The sequence below is a fragment of the Morone saxatilis genome, unplaced genomic scaffold (genome assembly GCF_004916995.1).
Source record: "Morone saxatilis isolate NCDOM2014 unplaced genomic scaffold, NCSU_SB_2.0 Contig12, whole genome shotgun sequence".
NCBI lineage: Eukaryota > Metazoa > Chordata > Actinopteri > Moronidae > Morone > Morone saxatilis.
This window is the reverse complement of record NW_023339674.1, coordinates 12,156,611-12,168,616: the sequence shown is the minus strand read 5'-3', so window position 1 is coordinate 12,168,616 and position 12,006 is coordinate 12,156,611. Positions and strand designations below refer to the sequence as shown.

Here is a 12,006-nt window from a genome sequence, read left to right as displayed (position 1 = left end):
TCTTCAATGTCTCTTTGTAGTGCCAGAAAACTTTGCAGAGGTTTTGGAGAGCTACACCAAGCAAGGTTTCAGGGTCATAGCTTTGGCTCATCGTCGACTTGAATCCAAACTCAACTGGCACAAAGTCCAGAACATCAACAGGTATTATACTGTATATTGTTTATATTGTTACTTTTGACCTCCATTTTAAACCTACCTAGAGAACTTCAAGCTGAGGATTGCTGCTGCTTTTTAGCACGCTGCTTCACACTGCTGACATTAGACTGTCACACCTTCATCCCTTTAGTCTGTGATATATAAAAAAGAAAATCAGGTGAAGGGGCTCTTGTGTCAAACAAATGTATGCGAGTCCTCCTTGTATTTTAGTTAAGCTAATATTAGTGGCCAATATTGGCCTATTCCAGACATATCGGCATCATATCAGCGTATCTCACGTGCCAATATGAAAACATTTTTTTTTTTTTTTAGCAAAGTTTATCCAAAAGAGTGCAGCTCTCAGCAATGTCGACTAGAACTTGTTGACAGTGTATATGTTAAATTAAAAATAAAGAATATTTAACTTAAAAATTATTTAAATATGTTATTTGTCTCAGGAAGCAGCCTTCTGAGTACCTTTACATAGTTGTATTAGTAAACAATCCATATAGAAAAGCGTAATTTTGATTCCAGCTCTAAAATTCACTGTATCGGCTGCCATATCTCTAATCTGTGAATTTTTACCCTCTAAAATTGTTATCGGCCTTGGCACGTAAGTCTAAACACGTATGTTTTGTTTTCTTCCTTTGAACTAGGGATCATATAGAGGCAAACATGGAGTTCCTGGGTCTCATCATCATGCAGAATAAACTGAAGGCAGAAACTCCAGGGGTGCTGCAGGACCTCCACAGAGCACACATCCGAACTGTCATGGTTACTGGTGAGACCATTCATACATGTGTGTGCACACATACTCACACGTGCACATGGGCCTGAACTAAGCCAGTGATGGCATCAACATAGTCACTAAATAGAACAAACACACAGAGATGTGCAAGTGAAAATGTACAGTACACATAACACACAATCCTGGTTAAAGCTTGTGTTCTGCTGTGACACAGGCAGCATAATGTGTTTGGTAATCTGTGTATTGGCAATCGAAATATTTAATCCCTCTGGTATTTACTCAGCTGTACCTGTAATCTCATTTAATTCCATTTTCTAGGCTGCTCAGTGTAACTAGCACTAACATAGTCCAGTATCCACCAGAGGATTATTTTTTATTTCCTTGTCCTACTCCTCCTCATATTTACTCCATATGGTCTTAAAACCTTCTGGATCTGAAGGATTCCTGTTTCCATTCACCACCACCCTCACACCCTGCACCCCAGACTAATATAAATGCTTGTTGGGGAATTGACCAGAAAAAATCTCAAGGTTGTAATGCGTGTGTTTTTGTGAGAAAGATAGAGAATGAGAGGAAGGAACAGAGTGACATAAAAACATGAGAAGCAAAATAATAAATGTGTGCTGTATTCACATTCAAGGTGACAACATGCTGACAGCTATCTCTGTGGCCCGGGACTGTGGAATGATTCCTCCCCAAGACACAGTTATCATTGCTGATGCCCTCGCTCCCCATAATGGACAAGCCGCCAAGATTACCTGGAGATACGCTGACAAGCCGAGCAAGATATCGCGCCTGGAGGTAAGGCGTTGGGGCTAACACGGATACCTGCACAGACACAAAACACACACATAGAGAATGAGCACCGATGAAAAGGCTTGCACAATCACTCCTGCACAAAGGGATGGAAAGACGATGCTAATCTCTGAAACCAAATAAGTGAAATTGTTGTAGGTCTCTCAGTGACAAAGTGTCCCACACCACCTATTTAGTAGGAGGGAACACAACTTCTCTGCCATTTTCTATTATTGTCTGAAAAGGAAACCTAAAAAATATTTATAGGTAGCTTGATATATACACTAAAGATTATATTGTCTACTTTACTTAAGTGTTGTCTTCAAAGATGTGTCTCATCAGTGATACCTATACTAAAGCCCAAACACACAAATTACTTTTGAGTGATATCAGTCATGACGCACTTGTTATACTATACTTATTATATAATGTACAATAATGTAAGTTATAGTAATATAAATAAAGGATTCTAACATGTGAATGAGAGACAAATGTAAAGTTTCAACCACTAAATACATATATGTAAGCATTCAATAGCTGAATAGTAAAAATGTCATTTGCAAAACAGAAAATTCTTCATTGTTGGTGACACTGACTGAGAAGTTGTCAAGTAGTCAACTCTATAGTAATTAATTAGGCCTCTTTTTATTGGTATCTTTTAATGTTTTGGCTCTAATCCATACTAATATCATTACTCTACCAGGAAGTGAACATCAGTCTGGAGGATGTGTGTCACGTAGATGAACAGAAAACACAAGAGCTGTACCACTTTGCTATGAACGGAAAATCATTTGCGGTCATCGAGGAGCATTTCCCTGACATGCTTCAAAAGGTACAAGGTCTCTTGAGTGAGAATGGACATCACTCCAACCTTTTCTGTTACTGGAGTAGGAAATTTAAAGGAGAAGTTGCTCCGATGATTCCTTGGGTACAACTACCGCCACGATACCTAATGTTTCGTTATGATCGTGTGTTCTGCCTTGTAGCTTGTGCTGCACGGGACGGTGTTTGCCAGAATGGCCCCAGACCAGAAAACCCAGCTCATTGAGGCGCTGCAGGGCGTAGAGTGAGTATTTAAGTCAAATACATGATATAGCTATGAAGAAGTACTTTAACATGTCATACAACGTTTATAGAAGTATTACATCCACAATGTAGAGTTTATTAAATAACTAGCATCAGTAGAGTAAGCCTTCAGTCAGAGCTTTAACAATGAATATATATTTTATTGATTGAAAGAAAGTGGTAACAGTCACTGTTTTTTATTATTTACTTCCAGCTACTTTGTGGGGATGTGCGGAGACGGAGCAAACGACTGTGGGGTACGTACAGCCATTTCAAAGTAATTCTTAGTGTGACAATAACAGGTTTAAATGGATATTAATTGCATGCTGAACATACCTTGTATTTCTCACTTTCCTCGACCAGGCTCTGAAGAGGGCTCATGGTGGCATCTCTCTGTCAGAGCTTGAGGCCTCGGTAGCCTCTCCCTTCACCTCTAGGACCCCCAACATCTCCTGTGTCCCCAGCCTCATCAGGTTGGTCTTATCTGCTTTTTATTTGTGCACAACACAGTGAATGAATAAATAAATAAATGATAGAGAGTATATAAATGTATTTAGGAGCTAGTTTTCTCCTTAAAATTGCACCTATTTTAGACAAATTCATGGTGCTTAAAATGGCTTTTTTTATGTCAAGTTGTGTTTTTATAGCTACATGACCTAATGTTACTTCTGAGGTTGATAGAAGGATAACACAGTGTGTTTTCTTGTTTTTACAGGGAGGGGCGTGCTGCTCTCATCACCTCCTTCTGTGTGTTTAAGTTCATGGCCCTTTACAGCATCATCCAGTACATCAGTGTCACTCTCCTCTACTCTGTACGTAATACAGCTCCCGCAATCAATTGTAGCTGAGGAATAAGTGAGAAATCCAGTCTCTGATCAGTGCTGTTTTTTTGTTTTTGTTACGTAGATCCTCAGTAACCTTGGGGACTTTCAGTTCCTCTTCATCGATATTGCCATCATCCTCCTTATTGTCTTTACCAGTAAGTATAAGAGAAATAACAAACATGGTGATGTGATTTTTTTTTTTCTTTTTGTTTCTTAACCTAAATCTTTACTGCCCGCCTTTTCTGCTCACCCTCAATATCTGTTTTCTGCCCATCTTTATCATTTGCCCCTGCCCCTCCTCAGTGAGTCTGAATCCAGCGTGGAAAGAACTGGTGTCACGTCGCCCACCATCAGGTCTGATCTCAGGGCCTCTGCTGTTCTCTGTGCTGACCCAAATCCTCATCTGCTTGGGCTTCCAGACCATTACATTCCTTTGGGTCCGACAGCAGCCCTGGTACACAGTCTGGACACCACTGACAGAGTGAGTACCTGCTATCATTGCCAATGTACCTCAGCAAAACAAAAACTGGATTTGGAATAATTTAATAGCATTTAATATTTTAAAAAAACTGTCCCACATGCTGAAAATGTTATTGGATTGTTCTTGAATCGCACTCTCTTCTCACCCAGTGTCTGCAACCGTTCATCACACATTAACATGTCTGACGACAACGACACCGAAGTGGATGACCACAACATCCAAAACTTCGAGAACACCAGCCTCTTCTATGTCTCCTGCTTCCAGTATCTAATTGTTGCCATCGTTTTCTCAAAGGGAAAACCTTTCAGGCAGCCTAGCTACAAGAATTGTAAGAAACTTATTTAATTAAGTCATTCATTAATCTGCTTAAAGTAAGTTACTTTTATATGTAATAAATTTGTTTGTGTGTGCTTGTGTGTCCCCTCCTCAGGGCCTTTTGTGCTGTCTGCCATTTGTTTGTATATTTTCCTGCTGTTCATTATTTTCCACCCTGTCGAAGGCATTGATGAGTTTCTAGAGGTAAGAAGACCTCAATCACGAGAAACATACACCTTTACTCAGCTCTGAAGACTAGCTTGCTGTGCTCTATACTCTTTTAATATTTTAAAACAATATTAAGGCCCAGTCCATAATGTAATTAATAACTGAAGTGTCGCAGAGCCTTAAAACGAGGCTGTTATTCTAATAATTGCTGATAATCAGCGTTTAAGTATCTCTCTCTCTCTCTGTACAGATTGTTTGTGTCCCGTTTGAATGGAGAGTAAAACTCTTCCTCATCATCTTAGTCAATGCTGCTGTTTCTGTTTTGGTGGAGGTAAGACACACACACACACACACACACACACTTGAACACATGGTAACAGTAGATGTTTTTTTCTCATGCTCAGTTTTTGTTTTTTCATGCAGTGTGCTCATCTTTGTCTCATTTAGCTGGACAGCAGGATCAGTCTTGTGTTGTGAAAAGAAATTATGTTGTAAAGTGAAAATGTTCTTGTCTACAAACTACAGTATGTGTAATATTTAACACATAAAGTATGTGACTGTTTTTGGTTAAATGTATGCATTTGTGGGACTTTTGAAGTTCCTCATTGCAGCATACGTTTGTCTTGTCTAATTTTTGGATAGACGGATGTTCTTTTAAGAAAATTATTTATTGCAGTACAACGCATTACTATGGATAGTTTATGCTGGCCTGCCACTCTCAGTGGAGCAGTATCACTATTCCTCTGCCTTCCTTTTTAGATAGCTGTCCTTGCATACATGCACTGCTTAGCAGACACCCCTTTGCTATGCTATTTCCGAAACTACCAGTCCAAATCCTTCACCTTTTTTAAGTGAATTTTTCTTTAAAAAATCAACCAAGATGATTTTGCACATAATCAGAAATTATTGCAGAGTTTCCAGTATTTTGAGACAATAGTATCCATGCACTCTTTTCTTACCAATTTTTAAGTTTAATTTTAACCTCACATGTATTAACCAAGGATGTGATTTTTCCGGATTCATCCGGAATTCCGGATTTTCTGACATGAAAATGTGACCCATGTGAATCAAGCAGATCCGTGCTCTGCACTCTGTATATTCTCCTGCTCTTTTGTAATTTGCCAATGCCAATCGCATGCCTGTTTAACACACAGCTTAATGGAAGAAAACCTAAAGCTTTGATATATTGTGACTCTGCAAACACGATTGAAGACCTCTATGCAAAAAATAATAACAGACGCTATGTGAAATCAAATTAGCCTCTCTGTAATCCTTTCCCCTGCCCACTGCGCTATTCCATAGACCTTCATCCTTGACATCATCTTATGGAAGCTTGTGTTCAGCCGAGACAAACATGGCAGCTTTGGCGTCACTCCTGCCGCCCCGACACCACAGGTTGGGAATATCTGACACCTTCTTCTTTAGCCCTTTCATTTTCCTCTTGTGTGGTGTTTCCTCTCTCTGTCCCCACTTCTTCTTCTAAAACTACAGACCGCACCTTTCTATTCTAACCTCTAACCAAGACATGCATGTGTGAGACGTCAGTCTCATTCTGATCTGTCCTCTCCTTCTCGTGTCCCCCGATGGGCCTTTTGTTCAGGGGTTTTTAACAGTTAACCAAACTATTCTGTTCTCTGACTCCATTCTGCTCCATAACTGCTCTTAAGAGAAAGTATTTTACTTCATAATGTTCTTGCTGAAGCTGAAAGCTATTTTCAAATTCACCTGCTGGAGGGTCACACTTAAACATGGAGATAAGTGGGTTTATAACTGGGAAGTTTAAATGACAAGTGAATGAGTAAAGCGCTCTTCTCCTTTAGAAACCGCTATATAACCACATTGCTAGAGATTCTTACCACCTTTAGCAAGGTGGTAGACATTATTGTGGATATTATTTTTTTATTATTGTTATTGATTGCTTTTGTCAATTGAGCAAACTGTTTCTAAGCCTTGGATATCTCCCACTGCTTTCCACCTCCTCTCCCTCTGTCTACTGCACCTTTAGTTTCAGCCTACAAAGCTTTACTTGCTGTACTTATCTCTTAGTTTCCCTGTTATGTCCTAGATAACTGTCAGTCAGCACTGTCAGTGCTCCCTCTAACGTACAGTACAGCAGGCAAGCCTTAAATGTCTTTTCCAATATAAGGTTAATGAAAACATTTTACTCATTTATGTTTTTTAATCTGTAAAGACCTGCTGTGGAATCCTTTTGTTTGCTCGATCTTTGACTCCATGAGCTTGTTTTTAAGGAGTGGACTCACTCTTTAAGCAGTCTACTGCCAACTCCTTCAAACAATTATCATGCTGAATTTTGTTTTGAATGACTTTCATGCATGCACACTTGTTGCAATTTACCAGTGTAAAGGAAAATGCCTGCCTGTTACACAAATGGTTCCTCTCCAGTTATATATTTTGCATGTAACAGTTGAATTAGCATGCCACTGTCTGACTTGCATTTGTCAGTAAAAGCATTTCTAGAAAATCTAAACAAAATATGACACAAGTTCATGGAACCCCTTAATTTCATTTCTTTCTATCTTTTGTATTTTTATTTTATTTATCTGTTTATTTTTGGGGCTGTGCTATTTTCAGGGGGGCATTGACCTGCGGGCGTACAAGTGTCTGTCCCGGCTGTGCTGCCCACGGAAGACACCCAAGGCTCGCTACATGCATCTGGCCCAGGAGCTCAGTGTGGACCCCGACTGGCCACCAAAGCCAACGACCACTACTGAAGCCAAGCCTCGTCCAGAAAATGGCTCCACCTATCAGATCATGACCAACTCCTAGCACCCCCCTGGCCCCAGAATTTAATCTACCCCTTTCATACAGGAAACCTGCTTATAACACATGTTCAGTGAACGCAAATTTGATCTATTCAAATGGAATTGTCACAGATACAAGTGCTTGCTATTACCGTTCAGAGACTTGCGTCTAAAACTAGTTCCACAGCAAAAGCATTACACAAAAGTACCAAATAAAGTTAAGTTTCGGATCTCTCAGTACTCCTGCTCTCTGGCTCGCCCACTTGCTCGGTCTCAGGTCTCTCCTGCTTGTATTCATGTAATTTAACATTAACATTAAATGTAATTCCCATTCCTTATTGCAATGTCTGTTCACTGAAGCTGAGCAGCATTCAACCCAGGCTGGGAGAATGGTTGATAGGCCAGGTCGAATTTGCGCGCTTACCTCTTCAGACTGATGGTTTAATGTACCGTCACTTTGTATGAAAGAGGTATAAAAGAGAGCCAAAGTCCCACTCTGCTACAGAGCTGGTTTCTGACATACGTGTGCTGTCAGAAATGTAATGGAAGGTGTTGAATGCTAGAAAGTAATTACTTTTATACCATTGTTAAAATAATAAGGTCTTCCGTAGAAAGTACGACCCACTCTGACTGAACGGCGAGTGAGAGAATTGCGTGATAAAAAGAGAGTCTGGAAGAGGGCAGAAGAAAGCAGTTTCACAACAAAAGTCAATTAGTACAATTAATTATACCTTATTTCACATTCTGTAATTAAATTGGAACTACTGGTTGGGTTGAAGGTGCTTGTAGTAATAGATAAATATCACTGGTTGGCTGTACTGACCAACTCTGTGTAATTGATCAAATTCTGTATTATCAGATCATAATCAGCAGCAGGTCCATGTTCATATTTCTGAGCAGCCACCACCACATGTTCCTCAAGTCTAACCTGTTGTTGGCAGTGCAGGCTCTGATTGCTACTATGTAGTGGTGTTATACAGCTAATGCACATACTGTGTGTATATGTATGTATATGTATGTATGATACATACAGAGTCATTTGAATGAGCTAGCATTACCAACTGGCTAGCACTCATTAGAAAGCATAGACTCATAACCAAAAAGAAAAGCTTTAAAGCTTATAATGGACCCCCAGGGATGAATAAAATTACTAATTTGACTCATACCCAGGATTCAAATAGTATTTTATTGAGCTGTAGAAGATTGGGAATTTTGGCATGGCTGCAGTCAACTTCATTTGCACACTCACAGCCAGAAAACACAGTACAATATACATCACACACAAAAACATGGCCTGTAAAAAGTAAAGGACTTTAGGTGAACAGTGAGGGAGACAGATGTGCTCATCCTCTCTTAACCACAGGCTGGGACCTGTGGCAGGATCTCCACTGTGTTTGTCTGTTTGTCAGAGCTCAACTTTATGTTTTTTAACAGAGATTTTTAGCCATGCTACCATAGTGGATCAATTAGTCTGTCAGTCCATACTGAAATATCTCAACAACTATTTGATGTATTGTCATGACATTTGGCATAGACATTCATGGTCCTGATTTTTCATGTCACAACACCAACAGTAATCAACTCTTCTGTTCATAATAGGATACCTCTGAAACTAATGACTGAATCCTCATCAACCTCAGCTGTACTAATGCTAACATACTAAATGTTAACATGTTACACTTAAATGATAAGTGTTAGCATACTGTGCTAACAAGTTTGACGGGGAACAACATGGCCTTTCCGCTGGCGTTCCCTGCAGGCAGGTAAAGATCTGTCAATCAATCTATCAAAAAGGTTTGCTAGAGTGAAATGAGCTTTACGCTCTCATGGGCCACTAGTGTGGCTATAAACCTTTTTAATCTTACGTTTTTGCATCTATGAGCCATGTCCTGTCAGCAACTAATGACATCAGACAGGAAAGCATACCAAGTTTTGCATGAAGCCAGCTCCCTCATCATCTGAAAACGTGATGGTTGCAATACTAGAAATATTACCACAAATACAGAATTACTGTACAATTAAGAAACACATCAACATCTCTGTATTTTGCATGAACTAGCTGGTTATCGTGGACAGTTAATCACATGCATGAGACCATATAAATCAAACTCGTGTCAGATTGGCTCCAGAAAGCCAGTAGTACGAACTACTTAGGTTTCTTTTTTTCTTTTTTAAAACTAAATTTCTTCCTATGGAAGACTGATTTAAAAGTGGAATCGTAAAGGCAAGGCATTGTGCGTCTCATCAACTCACTGCAGATTTAAAACATCCATGCAACAACACACACTGCACAAGATGGATGCTGGTTACCATATATTCTCATGTATTACACATAAGGTACCTGCATAGCGAGTTAAGGGCTATATTTTATGTTGACCGCTCTTTCTTTGACATTTAAAGTGATGCTCCACAAAATCTATTTCAGTGTCAAACACTCGCTCACTCACTTTCTGTAAACTTTGAAGGTTGCTGTAAAAGGTTGTAGTTTCCTTCTTAATAACAAAAAAAAGTCTATTGAGATAGATTCCAATGTTGGCACTAATAGATGGACAGTGGAGAAGCAGATAAATCATAATAACTGATTGAATTCAAGCTGACCACAGCTGCTGTAAGAAGAAAACAAACTATTTGCAGCCGCCTTTTAAAGCCACCATATTGTTTGATTTAGGTTGGAGTGTCACTTTGAAGCAAAGACGCCAACACACAATGTCAGTATAACCGTAAACTCTGCATAGCAGCCTGCCTTTCATGAATTGTATGGTTTTTAAATAGTGTGTGTCCCAAAGTATTTTTAGAGTGCTAAACAGTGGTCATGAGACACCATGTCAAAAGGATGTCAAATTAAATGTAATGTTTCTTCTCCTCCCTGACAAAAGTACTAAGTAAATTCTTCTCTCCTCAAAAAGCTGGTAATAGCAACGTATTATCAGACACTTAATCATCTATGACACATGACATCACATCTATATATAGTCTATTGATTATCAATCATTTAATTCGTATAGAAACAAAATCAGATTTCCTTAAATCAGTAATAAGAGTCTGAAGCTGCTCAGTCCCTAAAAGCCATTGAGATACTTGTAATATTATTACAAATGCATATGAAACTTGGGATCCAAACTGTTTTTTTATGAAAAGCTCAAATGTGATATGTGACCATAGTTTCAATGGATACATTGTTTATTAGATGAGCAAAGTTATAGTATTTTGTTATAGTATTTTATGGATAAATTGTCAGTCTGAGGATGATATATATATATAGTAGATAAAACTGGTTCACACAACTCAAATGGACATTCTTGTGCCAATTTTCAGAAAGTTCCTGATATGTAGTCAAATAGAAAGTCAAAATTACTAATTTCTGTTGAATTTCAGCAATGTTGCTGATGTGTCCAAACATGGGCCACACGAGTTTATAAGCCTCTGAATATTCAGTGGTATGTTTTTTTTTTTTTTTCTGTTTGCTTTCAGGGTTTAATTTCTATAGATACCTACTGAGGCTAAAATTGAATGTTGTGTAAAGAACAAATTTTAATGCAAGGCAATACTATGGTTATTGATTCTATTTCCAAAGACTTTTCATCACATGTGTATTGGTTATTTGTAAAAAGAGAACAGATTCAGAAGCAGAAGAGGAATATCATATGAGGGTGGATTCTATCTGTATATATGAGATGTACATTTCTAGTGTGTGCATAAAAGACAAAAGATTTAGTTATAAAAATGTATGGTTTTTGGATTATCAAAGGGCTGGTGTGTCTTTTTCTACTATTTTGGTACTGTGTTACAATCAGTTGTCTGTCTACTTTTGATTTGTACTGTCTATTGGATTTATTTGTACTTTCTCTTTTTGTTATGGAGTTGCATTAGTTTGAATCTTCCTTATTTGGGCATGAATTGTGGGCATTTATTTCACAGTTTGAATTAGTTATTGTGAAGTATGATTGGGGAACTTGGATCAATATTTGTTAGTCTTGGGTAAATATAATGCAGCACACGACTACTTTTTAGAGTTTAAAGGAAGTTGAAATTAAACCTCCTGAGTGGAAAGATTTGTCTCTGCGGGTTCTACTTCAACTTATCAGCTTTTTCTTTTGCTTCAATTTTGTGTCAATGCTTTGTATGAAACCAAGGATCTGACACAAGAAGGGAATTCAAATGATATATTATATATTTGAGGCCTCCTCTTTACAAATTTAGAATTTGAGCAACATTTGACAATCTTACTTTTCTGTCCGACATACAAACATATTTTACTTTTTGTCAACCTATTTAAAATTATTTTGCCTTTATAAAATTAAAATGTAATTGGCAAATTGGAATGTGCATTGCTGCTTTATATCACCAGTCTGTTGTAGAAGTGATTTATATTGCTGCTAGGGGCAAAAATGATTCAGCCGTGTCATAACTGTGCACCTTGATACAGAAAATTCATCAACTTAATGACGTGCAAAGTGTAAATACTACTATTGCTTTTCTTCTAGGCTACGGTTTTGCCTTTTATTGTGACACAGCTATGTCAAAACAATGGATTTTATGCTGAAACCTCTATGCTCTTATACAGGTACAACATATACCGACTGTTGACAGTTAGCATCTTACTCACATCATGTATTTTAAACAAACCATCGAATGGCATTTAGATTGAGTCAGCCACTGAGCATGTGAAGCCTCACGTGGATTTTGTTTCCTCAGGGAAATGTCTATTTGTAA

General features: G+C 38.4%; 1 protein-coding gene across 3 annotated transcripts in view; it reads left to right on the top strand.

Annotated features, from left to right (window-relative positions):
• Positions 1-11,509, top strand: part of atp13a3 (ATPase 13A3) — a 34,371-nt gene extending 22,862 nt beyond the window's left edge. For 2 of the 3 annotated variants that reach the window (XM_035653129.1, XM_035653130.1), the window contains exons 20-34: positions 21-141; positions 792-916; positions 1,524-1,684; positions 2,382-2,510; positions 2,665-2,744; positions 2,958-3,000; positions 3,107-3,216; positions 3,459-3,555; positions 3,650-3,722; positions 3,871-4,048; positions 4,198-4,376; positions 4,479-4,567; positions 4,782-4,862; positions 5,834-5,926; positions 7,124-11,509. In XM_035653129.1, the coding sequence (XP_035509022.1) occupies positions 21-141; positions 792-916; positions 1,524-1,684; positions 2,382-2,510; positions 2,665-2,744; positions 2,958-3,000; positions 3,107-3,216; positions 3,459-3,555; positions 3,650-3,722; positions 3,871-4,048; positions 4,198-4,376; positions 4,479-4,567; positions 4,782-4,862; positions 5,834-5,926; positions 7,124-7,318 (1,754 nt within the window). In that variant the 3' untranslated portion in view covers positions 7,319-11,509. The remainder of the gene's footprint in view (positions 1-20; positions 142-791; positions 917-1,523; positions 1,685-2,381; positions 2,511-2,664; positions 2,745-2,957; positions 3,001-3,106; positions 3,217-3,458; positions 3,556-3,649; positions 3,723-3,870; positions 4,049-4,197; positions 4,377-4,478; positions 4,568-4,781; positions 4,863-5,833; positions 5,927-7,123) is intronic. The other variant, XM_035653131.1, reaches the window with a different exon arrangement.
• The last annotated feature ends 497 nt before the right edge of the window (positions 11,510-12,006 follow it).